The sequence below is a fragment of the Lolium perenne genome, chromosome 6 (genome assembly GCF_019359855.2).
Source record: "Lolium perenne isolate Kyuss_39 chromosome 6, Kyuss_2.0, whole genome shotgun sequence".
Lineage (NCBI taxonomy): Eukaryota > Viridiplantae > Streptophyta > Magnoliopsida > Poales > Poaceae > Lolium > Lolium perenne.
In genome coordinates, this window is record NC_067249.2 from 145,794,297 (window position 1) to 145,812,574 (window position 18,278).

Consider the following 18,278-nt stretch of genomic DNA (forward strand, 5'->3'; position numbering starts at 1 on the left):
GCAAATCGGCGAAGGTGAAGGTCGAGGAGGAAGAAACTGCCGAGGACGCCGCCATCCTCGAAGCCGTCATCGCGAGGTCCCTCCAGGACCTCGTACCCGCCGACAACGCCATGCCGCTCGACCAGGCCTGCGCCTGGTCGAGGGAGCAGTGGGAGAAGGAGGAAGCGGAGCGGCAGGCAAGGCACCTCCAGGACGCCGCTCGCTTCCGGCGGCTCGCGACTCCTCCATCCGGCGCCGTCGTCCCCGTCATCGACCTCGAAGCCTCCGACGACGAGCCGTACAAGCCATCGCCGTCCCCGCCTCGCACCGGCGGCCGGTGGGAGACGCAGCAGGCCAAGGCGGCGGCCGGGCGGCCGGCGCGCCACGGTTCGACGACGACAGCTCCGACGACGATGGCGGCGACTACACGGTGTTCTACCGCCATTTCGGCATGTAGAGCGCCGTGTTTTCATATTTAAAGTTGTATTCCCCTAGCCGAATTCGAAATATAGTCGAATTCGGTCTCTATGTACGAACTTCGCCCTCTATATAGTAAATATCATTGAATTTAGTCTAAATTCGACCGTTTTATGCCGTAGTTTGTCAAGTTTCCGTTTTTCAAATTTAGATCGCCGTCTTCGCCTGAGATCGCGGCTAGGAAACTACACCTCCCCACGCTAAATTTACGTCCAATCCAGACGTAAATTTTCCCGGATTTCGGCGTGGGGAGGGCAAACGAGTGGAGATGCTCTTAGGGCACAAACCAAACATACCCTAAGATCCCCGCCATGTCCAAGTCCTGGGGCGGCCTCGGCGGCGCCGGTGCCTGGGCGCTGGACGCCGAGCGCGCCGAGGAGGAAGATCGGGAGACCGCCGCGGCCCCCGCCGCCAGTTTTCCCACTCTTGCCACTGCGGGGGCCGGCAAGTCGAAGAAGAAGATGGGCACCATACTGTTGCTCTCCGAAGTTTTGCCACGTACGGCCCCGGCGGTACCCCGGCGCGGCTGGCAGAGCCCAAGGGGCTCACCGCCGCGGACATGATGATGCTGCCCACCGGCCCGCGGTAGCGTGCCGAGGATGAGCTCGAACGGTCCCACCTCGGCGGTACCTCGGCGGTGGGTTCTGCTCCTACGGCTCCGGATTTGGCGGTGCAGGGTTCCCGGCGGCCAGGAGATCCTCCCAAGCGTGAACCCTCGGCCACCTCGATGTCACCCTGCGGAGGCAGGTCGTAGCCGGGAGCCAGCCGCGGCCATTTGGGGCTGCAAGGCCCTGGGAGGACGTACTGACTTGACTGGAGGAAGATGGGGACTGAGATTGATGAGAGATAACTATTTGTCCCAGAAGCTCACAGTTCAGCAGGCCAGGCAGTGCTTCACTGAAGCCAGGACCGAAGGTGAATCCATTTGGGAATGCAAAGCCAAGAGAGGTGATTCTGCAGGAGAAAGGGAGGGACTGGAGGAAGATTGACCTCGACCTGGAGCATCGTCGAATTGATAGGTACTATGCCGTATGCCCATATATGTATCCGCCTTCTGTACTTGTGTTCCACCTATCCACACTTAAGGCTCTGTTTGGTAGCAAAGTATTTTTGAAGTATTTGAGCAATACTACAGCTTGTCAAAATATCAGTTTCAAATAATTTGATGTCTTTGGCTGTAACTAAAGACTGAAAATGCCCCCTTTTATACACCTGCCGGTCCGGTTAACAAAGCCTGTAAACCAAGAGCGGAACGAAGAGCTAAAACGTCACCTTTACCCTTGTTAATCCTATTTCTTTCTTACTTGTAAACCAGACCGCGTCATTCCTTTTTTCTTTCTTTGGTAAGGAAGGGACGGCTATTCCCACAGGTTTATCTTGATAAAATGTGCAGCGGTATTATATACTTCATTGTCGCTGAAAATGTGCTATTTTTTAAGTATTGAAAAAACAGCTCTCAGACTCTTTATTCCAAAACTGAAGTATTGTTATGCCAGGCAGTTAAATACTATGATTTTGTAATACTTCAGTTTTAGAAGAACTTTGTTGCCAAACTAGCCCGCTCATTTGTCTGTCAATGCGCTTTGACTATGTTTTGCTAGTGGTGCTTAAATATAGGAATGATACATTTGCGGCTAAATAATTCAGCAGCCACTTTTCAGTAGTTCTAACCAAACAGGCTAGCTTACCATTACAGTTGTCTCTGAATAGCTGTTTCTGCTCCTCTTCTGTCCAAATGAGGAGATCGGACATGCTAGCTTAGTTGCTTAGACCTCGCTATTTCTAGTCAAGATTAGCTGACAATGATGGATATCAGCGAGCTACTGGAAGGAACTGTAAGAATTACACAATGAATAATGTCATTCACATCCACGGTTATAAAACTTTCTGTGTATGTTTTGAATGTATTGACACAAACTAGTTTCAATGGTAAAATGTTTTGGCCCCTATGGTAACTTCATCAGGTCAAGGGAGTGTATCAACAGAAAATCTGGATAAAAATTGATGGAGTTGAAACCATTTTGGTCGGACCTGAACATACATTTTTTTATTTGTCAGCAATTTGTTGGTAAGAATGTGAACATAAGAAAAGGCCGGTGAAATTTGAGTAATATTTTAGCAATATTGTTCTGATCGGCATTATGAAGCTAAGGACATGCCAAGCGAGGTTCATCAACCGCATCCCCATTCAGATTGCATCCTGATTCCCACTATTTCCTCTCCCCTCATCAGTGGTGGCTGGTTGGAGTCAAGTGGACGGGCGAGCCACCCCTTTTATACAATAGATTTTAGCTTTAGCGTTCCTTTTTGTTAGTTTTACCCCATATACTGGTGTCTTCCTGAAGTGGACTTGGCGCTTATCGCCCCCATCTCCGTCCACTGCCATAACGATACTGGCACGCCTACTGTATTTCCAACCCCACCTATGGAGGCCATGGAGTTCCCTCTCTATGCCTCTTCTCGTAGTAGTTAGTTAGTTCCATAATTTCAATCTTCAGATTCAAACAGCGGTACAGCTGGATGACTGGATTTACAAGGGCGGTCATTAGTCAGCTGTGACAGTGAGCAACATCTCCCACCATGATCCAGAGTCATTTGTATGGTGGCTTGCAAGTCAGGCGAGGGGCCTAACAAGCAATTATAAGACACTGTCATCTAAACAATTTCTCCAGTTCCTTCGGTTATCTTGTAATCACCAAAGATTCAGTTCCTTTGACAGCTCAGCTAAAATTTCCTCTAGTGTCCGTCACCAGCTCAGGAGGAGAAGCACATGGATGCTTCACATAGCATTGTTTCGACATGTTTTCATCTTTGCCTGTACTCGGTGCTCTGGCATCTTTATTTTCTCCTCATCTGAGGGAAACAATGTTCCCTATGGAGTGCTTGCACTGTCTCACCATGGTAATATAGGCCAGGGTTCCTTACCTTAGAGCCCATGGGCCATAATCACGCTAAATATCTTTACCTGTGTTTCTCACACTATTTTTCTTCTAACGAGTGCAAACTAAGTACTTGTTATATGTTCTAATAGCTTTTATGTGTGCTTATGCGTTGGATGGTTCAATGATGTTAATGGACTAAATCACCTTATTGGTTGCCAAGTTGACCTATACTACATCTTTGAATGGTTATCATCTCACCAGAAGCCTACTAGTATAAAGTCTAAGTCATGATTTTCTTGTTGTTTATCATCCCACCATTTTGGATAAAATCTTGCTGCCGATATGAAAGGTTTTTAATTAAATAAATGTGCACCACTCGCTTTGCTCCTAATATTTCGTCATGTAGGTTTGATCATCACTGCCACATATGTGGAACTGCTATGGATGACTCACGAAGTTATTAGTTATAGAGAAAATTAGCTCGGTAACTAGAAAACTATACCATTTGCTGTTTGCACAGGTTTTTCATGATATCTGATGACATCTGATGTTCATGGTTAGCAAATACTCCAACAGTTGATAGTTTTACTTTAGTAACAACGACAATATTTTGGTTACTTATTTGTGATACTGTTGTCGATACTAATCAGTCTACTCTTTGTCATGCATTTGTCTAGATAGTAAGATCGGCATTGAATCATTTATGCTCCTGCTGGCTCTTTTCTTCATATCTGTTGTCGAACAAGTTGCCCCCGTGTCATTTTCCTTGACCATCAGATTAAGATGTGGAAAGCCTTGAACAAATTTTGACACCTTTAGAATCAACAGTGCAGCACCTCATCTCGAGAGGTTTAATGAAGATAACAACATTAGCACCTCCTTAATTTGGATACTCCCTTCCTTTCATGTGTATGAGTCCATTTGTACATGGCTAGTATCAATAAATCTATCAACAATTGGTACTTCCGTAGCATAAAAAATATTGCGTTGGTGTTGTTGGTGTTCTGAGAAAGTGAACCTTACTTTAACACTTGGTTAGGTGCTCTGAGAAAGTGAACCTTCCTCAGCTCAAACTTAGCTATACTTATAGAAGCTCAGCCTTACTATCTACTTATCAGTTACCATTATGTTTTTGATTAATTAGATGATAGTTAAATAGACCCAGTGGTTTCAGGTGATTCGGTTAATCTATTCCTCAGCTAGATGGTGCACTCAAGATGCTCCACCCAAGTAATTTGACTTTTCTCTTTAATCCTGTCAAAATACATATACATGCATTTTGGCCTTACCACTGAAATTTCCTGTAGTTTCTGAGGGCCATCTTCCAGTGGAGCTTTAACTTGCCTATTCGACTAGCATCTTGTTATATTATACTTTATTTTTTGTAATTTTCAAGGTTTCACATAATATCTTGTATATGGAGGTTATATCCCTGTGATGCACTGTTTCCTCTATGTGTTCCATTTTATTTCAACACAGGTAACACCACTTGAATATTTCAGACCAGAGACAATGAAGAGAGGGTGTTGGAAGAAGAGATTAACCTACTTAAGGTGGACCTAAAGGAAACTGAAGGAAACAATAATGATGAGTTGCAAAAGGTTTATTTGAGAAGATATTCCAGATTGAAAGATCTACACCTTCTTTCAAATTTCACCTCATTTGGATGAGAAGATCTGGTTTGGACAAAGGCCTGATTCTGGACCTGGTAGGGTTACTGCACCACGGCTAACTAATTGAGCAGGGATCTCGTACCACAGAGTTGGCGGAAAGGCCATGTTCCCTGAAAACGTAGAACACTATCCAAAACCAATGGAGCAACTGTGGGGATTCGAGGGGAGCAAAGAGAGAGGCTCTTTTGGTGTCAATAGTTCTGTTCCTTATGTCTGCTTAATTTCATGAACTTTGTCCAAATACAAACAAAACCAAACTTCACACTTCTTAGTTGATAGTTACTTTCTTGGCCAGTGATTACAAATTGATCACAATATTGCACCCTTCCAGGCTTCTGAATTTCCACGAATATTTTTATATATTTGTGCATATATCCAATCATTTTGCATCAGCTAGTCGAAATTACAAACCATAGTCATTGATTTACTTAGAAGGACTGTATTTTACAAATATTTTCTCTCCCTTTTCCATTTTATGTTATTGGTACATTAAACTGTTTATGTACTTGTTTTTCAGGACGCTAACAGGACAAAGATGATGAAACCCTGATTTATGGATCTTCTTTTGATAATTAATCTCAGTTATCAAATAATTGGACAAATAAGCTGTTAATTTTGTCTGTTTGAGTCCCATTTTGTTTGCATTGGAAGAGTGGAGAGGATCATAGACAGAAAAAAGTGTCAAAGCTGTATTTATTACCACCTCTAAGGTGGTGCCTCTTTCTTTTCTTCTTTCTCTTCTCTTTCTCTATTACCCACTGTTCCATGTCAAAACAATTGTTACCAACCTTTGATACACTAAATATTCTTCATGCATAATCTTGTTTCAGCATTTCCATTCTCATGTGGTACGACGAGGCTTTTGTGTTGCTGATCCATCATAATATACATGTTTCTTTTCCTCGAGTTCGCATGCCATGTGTATGCGCATTAATTCTGAGAGCCACAGGCTTTTGGCATCTTTACAGATAAAGCGGTTCTCGCAACAAAAGAGATCTTCAGCTGTGCTGCTTAGCATAGTACACTGCTTAATATGGTTCCAAATCTTTTTTTTACTGAATAATTCCTTCTGTTTCGGGTTAGAAATACTCCAGTATAGGATGAGTAGGTGCATAAAGCCCTGTACATAAGGGTAGCTTTGTTTTGTATGTTTCTGAAAGACAGAAATAGGTATATGCTATGAATACATGTAGACTGGGAAAAGCAGAAGTTTTAGACTTGGGTGTTTGATTCGCAAGAGTAGGAAGAATAAATGGATTGTAATAAGGACAAACTAAAACAAAACAAAAAAACAAATAGAGGCTGTAACATTGTTGTGCCACTATATACGCCTGTGAACGAGGTCCGAGTAGATTGTAAAACTCTTGTGATCTGTTTTCAAATCGAAGATCAAGAGAATTTTTGTTTTTTCTTTGCTCCATTCTGTTGAATGAAATGGAAGGATAGTGTCAGCAAAAATGAAGTCCCATTCCCTCCACTTCTCTATGAACAAAGATTCTCTAGATAATTTGATGATAAGTACTCCTACGAGTGATAGTCATACCAGAGACGTTACTGATTCCATGTGTTGGTCGGCATGGAGTAGAGGATAAGCGAGTACATAAAATAAGCAGTAGATGATAAGTACTCTTACTAGTCATCGAGTCATACCACTTGGGATACCCCATGTGCACTGTTGAATATAAGGTGAGGTGATTGTTGATTCAAACTGTTTTACATGTGAAAGAAAACAAAAACAAAAAGTACAGGTAACCACCATCTTGGAAACATCTTGAAAGGCAAAACTTGTTTGACAATGTGGAAGCACAACGGATCGCTTTCAGAAGGTACAGCTCATCAGGACATAAATTTTGAGCAAAGAGTTGACATTGTTAATCTGACCTTCAAGCTGGAGTACCCCCTCCATGTGAAGCTGAATAAATTAGTGGGTGATTAGCTCCTTGCTGTCCCTCCTAGCCGCTACAAAACAATGTAATGTATCGTCTCTTGGCCTTCCGTACGCCTGGAAGGAGTATCGCATACGTGCACTTCATCACAAAGTTGACTCTGAGATGGATACAGGTGGAGACTATTTTTAGACAATTAGTGACTTGCTCCTATCATCCTTGTTGAAAGCTCGAACCACAATTTCGCACTGGATCTTATGTGCATGACATGCTTGTCCATTTTGTTCCGGGAACGGTGGAACCGTGCTTGCTTGCTATTTCAAGCATAATGCATATTCGTTTTACATGCATAATGCATATTCATTTTATATGTATGAACATGCATGGTTAAGGAGGATGAGTGAGTATAGACAATCGGGAAACGGATCTAGGATGGTAGAGTACTATCGTACGGCTACGGAATAACCAGGCGAGGTACGGAACAAAGCTAGTGTGGTAGCTCGCTTTTCGTATCAGCTCTGATCACATCGCTACTATCCTGTCCAAAGTCAGAGTATATCGCTGTCCTGACCCAATGCTTCGGTTAGGCTCATGAATAGATACAAATGGCACAAAAAAAATTCAATAAGACGATTTTTTTTAATACGGTACTAATTATACCTGGCATTTGTAATAGCATATTGTTAAGAACTAGTGTGAAGTATTTTCGCAAAAAATGCTAACAAATAGAAAACATAATAAAAAGATCCAGTCCTGCCAAAGTGATTTGCGACTCGTAGCAGCAGCAACAACATTGGCAATATTGAACTGCGAAAGGGGTTTTATAAGAAGGTCGCTTCTAGAAAGAAACATTGTATACAAGCGTTGTTGTAGCCGTTTTAACCACCAAAGTAAGAGCATGAGTTTTCATTTCGGAGGAAATCCAAGTAATCTCTAGATATGCTTTTAACAAAAAAAAATACAAGTAGAAGTATACCGTGGCTACTTAAAGCCAATGAAGGGTATACCTAAAAATCGAGACACGGTACTCGAAGAGCACCGCTGCAGACGGTACACCAATTTATGGAATCCAAGTTCTTCCTCAAATTATTTCATACATTTAAGTAGTTTACACGCTCACAACAAAAAAGAGGAGATATACATGAAGATTGTTGCACCCATATGGCATGGATTCGTCGGTACAACACAAACATTTGAGCGTATGGTCTCAATCTTAGTTGTTCTTCTTGCGTTTCTCGATGAAGAAGAAGAAGGCGAGCGAGGCGATGGAGAAGGTGGAGAAGACGCCGGCAGCGACCTTGATGGAGGTGGTGACGCCGGTGATGCTGATGACGTCGAAGGTGGCGCCGGGCAAGGTCTGTCCGTAGGCGACCTGCGTGCCGGAGGCGTCGAGAGCATAGGCGCGCACGAAGTAGGTGGCGGTGGGGATGTCGAGGGCGACGCGGTACTCGACGGTGCCGGTGGCAGCGTAGGCCTGCTCGGTGACCTTGAACTGGCAGGTCTTGTCCTTCTTGAGGTCGTCGTGGGTCTTGCGCCACTCGCGCCCCTTCTGGCTCACCGGCGCGTAGCACAGGCTCACCTTCACCTTCTTGTATTCCGCGTCCGTGCCGGCCGTCGCGTTGAGGGACCATGTCACGGTGATCACGTCCTCGCCGCCGTGGAGAACTGGCCATGGGTTGCCATGCGTGTTAGAGTTTAACCACTTTAAAACAAAAATACAACTGTCATGTAAATAAAAATCGTTGTACGAATTATTATATTTTAACAACTTTGAGCATCTAAATATCCAAGATTCTTCTATTGGCCGGCCAGCTGCCGTCCGATATTTGGAATAGCATGCTAATTAACTTGCTGCATACATAGCCATGGCCATATATGCCAATCCGTGACGTATAGCAAACAAACGACTATGCGGCGCAAGTCAGGCAGCATACACGACGGCGTGCGTACCTTGGTTGGGAGTGGGGGAGGCGGTGACCGCGAGGGTTGGTTTCAGCTGCGAGAGCATCGCCGCGGCGTTCGCCGACTCCCAACACCCTGCGGCGAGGACCACCACCAGCAACGCCATGGCCATCCCTTGCCGAGCCATCCTTACGAGCGGCTAGTTAGTGCTTTGGCTGCTTGATCGATCGGAGGAGGCAGAGAGGAGCTTGGGACGTTTGCTTTGCTTTGCTTTGGTGGGGGATCTGGAGAGATGGAGGAGTACGGATGGGTATAATATAGGCGATCGAGCGCCATGGGTGTTGACCGTGGGCGAGGAGAGGAGGCAGATCAGGAGGAGCTGCCAGTGCCGTATTTCGTGGGGCCGAGGAGGCGCCCGTCTGATCAAGCGAATCGGAAACTGGCTTAGCTGGTCGGAAGTCATGGAACTCGTTTTGCGTTTTGTCCCCTCCGAGGGTCTTTGATGTGCTCCGTAGAGGGCCAAAAGGGTCCTGGCCGGGGTGGTAATGAGAAGCGGCGACTGAAAATTAAGCAGCAAGCGCCCGCAAAATCAACTCCGCTGTTCTGTGTTCTACTGTATATAATTCGGTTTTACCCATAAACAACACCGAAATTCCCCTAAACCAAATTTATGCTTTTTTTTTAGAATGTGTCCTGTGCATCAATTTCTTTTTATAGAAGAAGACCCAAAATGGCAGTTTACAACATCGCAAAGCGGCAACAGTGGTGCCAGCTTCCCTAAAAGGAAACCTACTCTTCCTGCAGCCATCCATCTGACGTCGACACCGCCTAACCCAAATGACTCGCCACGGAGCAGGCCCGCAGGACTCCAAGCTCTGTCCTCCTCCTTGATCCTATGGCAGATCTTTGTCGCGGTGGGAGACATGCCATTGAAGACGATGTTGTTATGGTGACGCCACAAGCTCCAAAAGATAAGGATCAACGCCGTCTATAGGTTCCTTCGGTTTCCACGAGGAGCGAACCTCGAGGTTCACCATCCAACCAAATCGGTATCCCATGCTGGATGGTCTTGGGCTCTTAGTTACATAATGTGCAAGCCACCAAGTGCTGAAGCCCGCGTCTTTAGAGCCTATCTCCTACCCATCACCTGCCGCGGCTGAATAACCACACACCGAATGTATGCTTTTTTTTAAGTGAACGTACAAATATTGGATTTTTTACTAAACAAAATTGCCTCAAAACCAAAGTTTTAAAACATAAATTTTGATTCGGCTTTTTTCGAAATGCGACTATTCAACTTCAAACAAAATCCGAAGCAACTACTCAACACATAGAAATCTCATAATGGGTGAAGTAACATCCCACCAGTATTTCACGCCCTAAAAACACAAACAACGTCCCACCAGCTAATTGCCCGTGGCATCGATGAGTCACTCCTTGGCAAAAACAAGAGCGCACATCCGGTCTAGCAGACACTTGACGAGCGTCTCATGTTCTCGCTTCAAAAACCGTCATCACCATCAGCCGCTGGTCCATCCATTACTAGAAAATCAGCTACCCGTGGCGCACCACTTTTTGCTACCAGTGGCGCACGATGTGTGCACCACGGCTAGCGCGCCACTATTAATAGTTACCTGTAGGGCACAACATGGTGTGCCACGGGTAACGATTCGCGTTGCACTGCGGGTATTTTTTTTCAAAAAAAATAATACGTTTTCAATATGGAAATCCTAGATCTAGATCTGATGGAAGTTTTGCAATTAGCACCCGCGGGTCCTCATCGGGTCCTCATCGTCGCCAGACGGTCATACGAGGAGGCGGCACTACTCCACGATGAGTGGACGAGGGCAGCGCTGCTTGAGGGGGAAGGAGCACGGGCTCCAGAAGTGGAGGAAGGAGCACGAGTGCGAAGAAGGTGCCGTCGTGAAGGAAGGAGAGTAGCAGGGGTGGCGGGGAGGAAGGAGAGCAGCAGGGATGATGCGGAAGAGGAAGGGCCGTCTCGATTTGGTGGAGAAGGGGAAGAAGGGGAAATAAAGAGGAGATAGGGGCGTCTCGCTCTAAATAGTCGGGCCGGGGCAAAGTTAGTTGTGGCGCACCACTCCTACAAGTGCGCCACATGTAATATTTTGAAAAGTTTCTGCAAGGTGATTTTCCACTGTTTCATTTGAACTTTCGTATTATTATGTTGCTACAAAAAAAATGTGGTTCAAAATCTGCAATACATGCCCATATGCATACTAAGGTGTGTACGAATAGATTAATGGGGGTTTATGCCGGGGCATCATATTTTAGAGGGACTCCTTATTCTTCATGAAACCATCCATGAACTTCATAGGAAGAAATGGATGGGGTATTTCTCAAACTATATTTCAAAAAGGCATACGATAAAGTTATGTGGTACAACAGGTGCTTCACATGAAAAGATTTGATCCAAATTGGTGTAGTTGGATTAAAATTTTAATTAACCAAGGGGTTGTAGGCATTAAGGTGAATGATGACATAGGTCATTATTTTCAGACACATAGATTGTTGCGACAAGGTGATCCTCTGTCACCCATTTTGTTCAAAACCATAGGTGATTAGGGTTGCCCAACTTATGGTGTGGCGAATCACTCTGGGAAGTATGTGAGGGTTTGTAGCACATGATCTATCATAGTGTAATATATCTTGCTTGGTGTAGATAGATGAAGGGAGAAGAAGGCTAGATCCGTGGGGAACCGTGTGGGATTGATTTGCCACGATATCTATCATAGTGGAAGAGATCTTGCCTGGTGTAAAGAGAGATCAGGGGAGAAGAAGGCTAGATCCGTGAGAAACTGTGTTGGCTTGGTTTGCCATGATATCTGCATTCCTAATTCTTCGTCTCTTTCTACTTTCATTAGTTTGTACATGTCCCTTACTTGCAGTGTCTTACTTCCAACTTCTTTATCTTGTTGATTGCTAGTGTAACCTTGTTGTACATGCTTGTTCACCTAGTTGCATTTATGGAGAACCTTTTATCCACAGTTATATCTAATTAGCTTAATTTGAGTTAGTTTTGTAATGGCCTATTCACACCTCTCTAGGATCCTCACTACCATGTACATTAAACAATTTGGATGGTATAGCTTGAAATAAATAACTTAATTACAACAAAATTCAAAATTCTGTAACGTTAATGTAGTTTACTATATTTGTTCTAAATTGTGTAATCTTGTTCACATACATTTTCTTAGTTTCTGATACCTTCGATCCGGATTATGAATTGTAGTATGATACTTTTTTCCTTAATAGACCAAGGTTTAATCGAACCTTGGGAAGCACGGCTAAAATGGTGTAAAGGAAACGTCTACAAGAGTTTTCAGTTAATTTCATTTTATGTTTACCAGACCTATCTATTATACTTTTAAAGGGGTTGTGATCAATGATGGAAAATAGGCCAGGGTTAAGGTTTCTCCTGCAGACATGCATACTGATGAGGACATCCCTACTACACTACTATCTCCGTCATTGCAAGATGAAGACAATGCTGCTGTGACGCTCAAGTCCAATAAAGTCAGGATTGGACCAATGACACGAGCTCGTACGAAGCTACTCAAACAATAGGTGAACTTGTTCCTAAGTGATACTTTGATCGATGAGAGCTTTATACCGCCGAAGTCATATTACTTATGTATGATCATGTATGAAGAGGGAGCAAGCATCGCACGAGGAGGAGAGGAGCAGTTGGACAAGAAGATGGACATGGAGCTGGACATGAAGATATCCCATGGACGCGCGAGGGAGGAGAGGGAGGCATGCGCGAAGGAGGAAGAAGTCCAGGCCGGTGTCAGGTCCGGTCAGACCGGCCGGCGCGCCCGGTCCTAGGCCCGGTTAGACCGGGCGCCACACCGGATCAGCCCGACGCCGACCGGATTCTACGCTTGTGCCAACCGGGCACTATCCAGTAAGCCTGGACCCCTATCCCGGTCACCACCCGGTTGAAACCGGATGGCCCGGTCCCAGTCCCGGTCGACCGGTCGTATGACTGGCCGACTCCGAGTATGTCTCGACCAGATCCAATCTGGGTCGGTTTTCGATGTGTATTTTCTACTTCTGGTCGTCCTGAACTCCTATATAAGTGCCCAGGACGCCCCCAAATTAGGTTTAGAACACGTTTAAGATAAACCCTAGTTCATAGTTGATTGCTTTCACTACTAGGGAAAGCCTTATAGCAGCACTCCTTACCGCCGGTGAGTATGGATAGAAGATGCCGGCGGTAATGCCTTCCAGGGGTGCCTAACCCTACCGCCGGCGAGTTCGAATGGAGGTCGCCGGGGGTGCATGCGTTACTGCCGGCGAGTAGGGCACGAAGGTGCCGGCGATATAATGGGCTGCGGGGTCCCCATTGGGCCTGGACTTACCGCCGGCGGTTTAGGCCCAAACCGCCGGAGGTAGAAGGCTCTACCGCCGGCGAACCCGAATAGAAGATGCCGGGGGTAATGAGTGGCAGGGTGGGCCACCCAGCGGCCACCCATCCTACACTTACCGCCGGCGGTTTAGCCACAGAAGCACCGGGGGTAACGGGCCCTACCGCTGGCATTCTTCCTTGTAGGCGCCGGCGGTAACCTGGGCTTGGCCATTTATTAGCACGACCAGCCACCTACCACCACCCTCATACACTCATATGTGATGGCAAATCAACCCAAGCACTTGTTATCTCATTCCCCCACCCATTTTAGCTATTTCAACCAACAAAATATGATGTATTTGAGCAAATCATGCACTACCTAGCCCCTCTAGCATGATTTGCATGATCTAGATCTAGATCTATCTCCTATCACCACCTTTTCCACTTGATCTAGCTAGATCTCTCTATTTCTAGATCTCTCGAGCATAAAGTCGATGTGTGGCGTCTCTCCGGTGCTTTTGGACGTCGCGTCAACTAATAGGTATATAACTAATGAGTGGAATGTTCATGAGTTGGTGAAAAGTCGCGGTTATGTCACTAGTAGAATCGCAAAAGGCGCGGTTCCATATATGTAAATGCATTGTTTTGCATTTGTTGACGTGTGCAGGAACATTGAGTTGCCAATGTTTTGCCGGAATGTTGATTAACTTCCGTTCCGGCGAATTTTTGGAACTCCAGCATGACAATATTTAGCAAAGGTCATGCCGATTTTTTTCGTGAAAACCGAGGCGGCAGTTGTAATCAATTATCTTGTCTTGTAGGCGACGATGGTCATCAAGATGAGGGAAAGCATCGTTGATAGATACGTGGAACGCGCGACGGTCGACATGTATCAAAAAAAGCGAAAGGATATAATGTGTCCTTGTCGAAGATGCAAGCTAGGGTCGTTGTTCGACCCCTTTTCAGGCATAGTGAATGAGCACCTGCTCAGGTATAGTTTCATGGAGGGGCATACTCAGTGGATGAGTGATGATGGAGATGATGATATCGAAGGTGATGATGATGATGGTGGAGATGATGATAACGAAGGTGAGGAAGAGGATGCCCCATATGGCAATGGAGACGAGGTTGAAGAGGATGGCGCACACGTTGATGGTGATCAAGAAGGCCGGGAAGAACATGCAGCCGACGAGGACATGAGTAGAAATACCCCGCTAACCGCGGCCGTGCAGGACCGTCATGTTCAAGAACTTCTTCTCAGCAACACATCTACCGAACCCAAAATCGCTGGTAGACGGAAGGCTAAGCTGGATCAACTCGAGGTAGACTCGAGAACTCCGTTGTACGATGCAGCTCGTGGGACGGAGGAGAGCCGTCTGAGATACGCTCTCGATATTATGGAGATGAAGGCAAAGCACAAATGGACGGACACAAGCGTGGACGAACTCTTTGGATACTTGAAGATCCACTTTCCTAAAGATAACACATGTGCCGGTAGCCTACAGGAGGCCAAGAAAATCGTGTGCCCTCTCGATTTACTGCACCAGAAATACCACACATGCATCAGTGACTGCGTAATATATCGGAACGAGCATGCCAATCTCGATACATGCCCACAGTGTGGCGAATCTCGATACAAGAGAGGGACAAAAAAATCTCCTCGAAAAGTTGTGTGGTACTTCCCGCTCACGCCCCGTCTGCAGCGGTACTTCGTGGACCCCAAGGAAGCAAAGCTCATGCGCTGGCACGCGGAAAGAAAGGAGGCGGTGATGCGTGATGTAGAACGGGTTGAAAACCCAGTGCTAACACACCCTTCGGATGCAAGCCAATGGAAAACATTAGACGATGAGTATTACGAAGAATTCGGGAAAGAACCAAGGAACATCAGGTTGGCTGCGAGCACCGACGGACTCAATCCGTTTGGGAACCAAAGCAGCAACCACAGCACCTGGCCCGTGTTTGTATGGATGTACAATCTCCCTCCATGGCTATGCCTGAAGAAGAAGTACATACACATGAGTATGCTAATCCAAGGGCCGACGCAGCCAGGGAGCAATATCAACCTGTATCTGGAGCTATTGAAGGAGGAGCTAGTCACTCTGTGGGAGGAAGGGATATAAACTTGGGACGCCTACGGACAAGAAACTTTCCGTATGAAAGCCGCACTGTTGACGACGGTGCAGGACTATATTGGATACGGATATATCGCGTGCCAGGTGTGCCACGGACACAAGGCATGTGTGAGGTGCATGGAAAAGACGCCGTTTTTACAGCTGGGTGATACGTCTCCAACGTATCGATAATTTCTTATGTTGCATGCTACTTTATTGATGATACCTACATGTTTTATACATACTTTATGTCATATTTATGCATTTTCCGGCACTAACCTATTAACAAGATGCCGAAGAGCCAGTTGCTGTTTTCTGCTGTTTTTGGTTTCAGAAATCCTAGTAAGGAAATATTCTTGGAATTGGACGAAATCAACGCCCAGGGGCCTATTTTCCCACGAAGCTTCCAGAACACCGAAAGGGAACCGAAGTGGGGCGACGAGGCGCCGCCACACTAGGGCGGCGCATCCCAGGGGGGCCCGCGCGGCCGTAGCGTGTGGGGCCCCCGTCAGCCCTCCGACTCCGCCCTTCCGCCTACTTAAAGTCTTCGTCGCGAATACCCCAGTACCGAGAGCCACGATACGGAAAACCTTCCAGAGACGCCGCCGCCGCCAATCCCATCTCGGGGGATTCAGGAGATCACCTCCGGCACCCTGCCGGAGAGGGGAATCATCTCCCGGAGGACTTTTCACCGCCATGGTCGCCTCCAGAGTGATGTGTGAGTAGTTCACCCCTGGACTATGGGTCCATAGAAGTAGCTAGATGGTCATCTTCTCCTAATTGTGCTATCATTGTTGGATCTTGTGAGCTGCCTAACATGATCAAGATCATCTATCTGTAATGCTACATGTTGCGTTTGTTGGAATCCGATGAATAATGAATGCTATGTTATGTTGATTATCAATCTATCATCTATGTGTTGTTTATGATCTTGCATGCTCTCCGTTGTTAGTAGAGGCTCTAGCCAAGTTTTTACTTCTAACTCCAAGAGGGAGTATTTATGCTCGATAGTGGGTTCATGCCTCCATTAAATCTGGGACAGTGACAGAAAGTTCTATTGTGGATGTGCTGTTGTCACTAGGGATAAAACATCAATGCTATGTCTAAGGATGTATTTGTTGATTACATTACGCACCATACTTAATGCAATTGTCTGTTGTTTGCAACTTAATACTGGAGGGGGTTCGGATGATAACCTGAAGGTGGACTTTTTAGGCATAGATGCATGCTGGATAGCGGTCTATGTACTTTGTCGTAATGCCCAATTAAATCTCACACTACTCATCATAACATGTATGTGCATTGTCATGCCATCTTTATTTGTCAATTGCCCAACTGTAATTTGTTCACCCAACATGCTATTTCTTATGGGAGAGACACCACTAGTGAACTGTGGACCCCGGTCCATTCTTTACATCGAATACAATCTACTGCAATACTCGTTCTACTGTTTTCTGCAAACATCATCATCCACACTATACATCTAATCCTTTGTTACAGCAAGCCGGTGAGATTGACAACCTCACTGTCACGTTGGGGCAAAGTAATTTGGTTGTGTTGTGCAGGTTCCACGTTGGCGCCGGAATCCCTGGTGTTGCGCCGCACTACACTTCGCCGCCATCAACCTTCAACGTGCTTCTTGGCTCCTACTGGTTCGATAAACCTTGGTTTCTTACTGAGGGAAACTTGCCGCTGTACGCATCACACCTTCTGATGGGGATATGCCCATAGGGGGTGGGTCGTCAGTCCCACTCTCCACAAGGATGAAGGCCCACGAAGGACCGCCAGTCGCCTAACCGACTGGGCCCGAAGGCGACTGGGCCGAAGTCCCGAGGAGATGATCTGCTCGGCTGAAGACGGAGATTACTTGAAGAAGGGTGTGGTATCCCGGATTAATAGTAACTGATACGATTCGGAGTTATCCCCTTGTAACCCTAGGCCGGGGGTGGATATATAAACCCCCGGGCTAAACCCTAGAGGACACCTCATCTGAGATCCGATCTCCCCGTTGTAAGGTCTTGGCTCGTGCCGACTGAGCCCCCCATTGTAATTCTCCACTGAGCAATAAGATCTAGCAGGGCGTAGGCCTTTTACTCTCCGGAGGGGCTGAACCTGGGTAAAACCTTGCGTCCCTTGCACCTCGACCCGTAGATGGCGATGTTCCCTTGCCCTCCCATCAACGAAGTGCTACCCCCTGTAGCATCTGCCGTGGTTACATCCACGACAGTGGCGCCCACCGTGGGGCATGGGACATCAAGCCTCCGAGCTACGGCGAGGCCCTACTCGCCAGTGCAGCGGCCGGTCGCTTCCGGCAGGATGATCGCCACCGGCAATTTCTTCCACATCCAGCCAAGCACCTACCGGCCCGCCTCGTCACCTCTCAAGCACGCCTGGATGGTGCCGATCGGCTCCATCAACCTCTTCATTGGGCTCACCGGTGTCAGCGACCCCACCGAGCCTTGCCCCGGTCGATCGCACGACCCCTTCGCGCCGGGATAGCTCCTCACCGCTACTCGCCCAGTCACCGGCGAGGTATACGCGGAGGCCGAGTCGGCCCTGGAGGATGACGCCGACTCGGCGGCCGCGGTGCCGACCGCCAACCCCATCGTCACCGCGTCAGCCACCGACTCTATCGACACCGTCCCAGCCGCCGACCCCGGTATCACCGCGATCGACGCTGACTTCATCGACATCATCGCCACGGCATCGGTCGCTGGGTCCACCGCTGTGTCCCCGACTGCCCGCTCTATCGCCACGGCGTCGTTCAAAGACTCCATCTCCTTGGTCTCTCACCCAAGCGACTTCGAGGATGGCTTCGAGGACGACTCCGTCCTCTCCCTCTTCGGCAGCGACTCCGACTCGGACTCCGTCGAGGCCCCACGCTACCGCTACCCGACCGCAGTCTTCATGGCAGGAGGCTAGGAGGAGCCTCCGGTCGACGCCTTCACCACCCCCCTCCCTGCAACCGCCACCGCGACCGAGATCGAGGCGCACCGGGC

The 18,278-nt window shown here is 47.0% G+C and overlaps 2 protein-coding genes across 2 annotated transcripts; one reads left to right on the top strand and one right to left on the bottom strand.

The window, feature by feature from the left end:
* Positions 1-767: 767 nt before the first annotated feature.
* LOC127310333 (uncharacterized) lies at positions 768-5,522 on the top strand. The gene is made up of 3 exons (XM_051341017.2): positions 768-944; positions 1,303-1,611; positions 4,835-5,522. The coding sequence occupies exons 1-3, from the start codon at positions 768-770 to the stop codon at positions 5,006-5,008; spliced, it is 660 nt and encodes a 219-aa protein (XP_051196977.2). The 3' UTR covers positions 5,009-5,522.
* A 2,434-nt stretch (positions 5,523-7,956) lies between these two features.
* LOC127307320 (probable high-affinity nitrate transporter-activating protein 2.2) lies at positions 7,957-9,146 on the bottom strand. Its single transcript, XM_051338055.2, has 2 exons — positions 8,848-9,146; positions 7,957-8,562 (listed from the first exon to the last, which is right to left on the bottom strand). The coding sequence occupies exons 1-2, from the start codon at positions 8,984-8,986 to the stop codon at positions 8,111-8,113; spliced, it is 591 nt and encodes a 196-aa protein (XP_051194015.1). The 5' UTR covers positions 8,987-9,146; the 3' UTR covers positions 7,957-8,110.
* Between the last annotated feature and the right edge of the window lie 9,132 nt (positions 9,147-18,278).

Coding starts and splice junctions, on each gene's coding strand:
- LOC127310333 (XM_051341017.2), top strand. CDS start 768: ATGTCCAAGTCCTGGGGCGGCCTCGGCGGCGCCGGTGCCTGGGCGCTG. Junction 945..1,302: donor CCATACTGTTGCTCTCCGAA/GTTTTGCCACGT, acceptor GATTGATGAGAG/ATAACTATTTGTCCCAGAAG. Junction 1,612..4,834: donor CTTGTCAAAATATCAGTTTC/AAATAATTTGAT, acceptor ACCACTTGAATA/TTTCAGACCAGAGACAATGA.
- LOC127307320 (XM_051338055.2), bottom strand. CDS start 8,986: ATGGCTCGGCAAGGGATGGCCATGGCGTTGCTGGTGGTGGTCCTCGCC. Junction 8,563..8,847: donor CTCCCCCACTCCCAACCAAG/GTACGCACGCCG, acceptor ACCCATGGCCAG/TTCTCCACGGCGGCGAGGAC.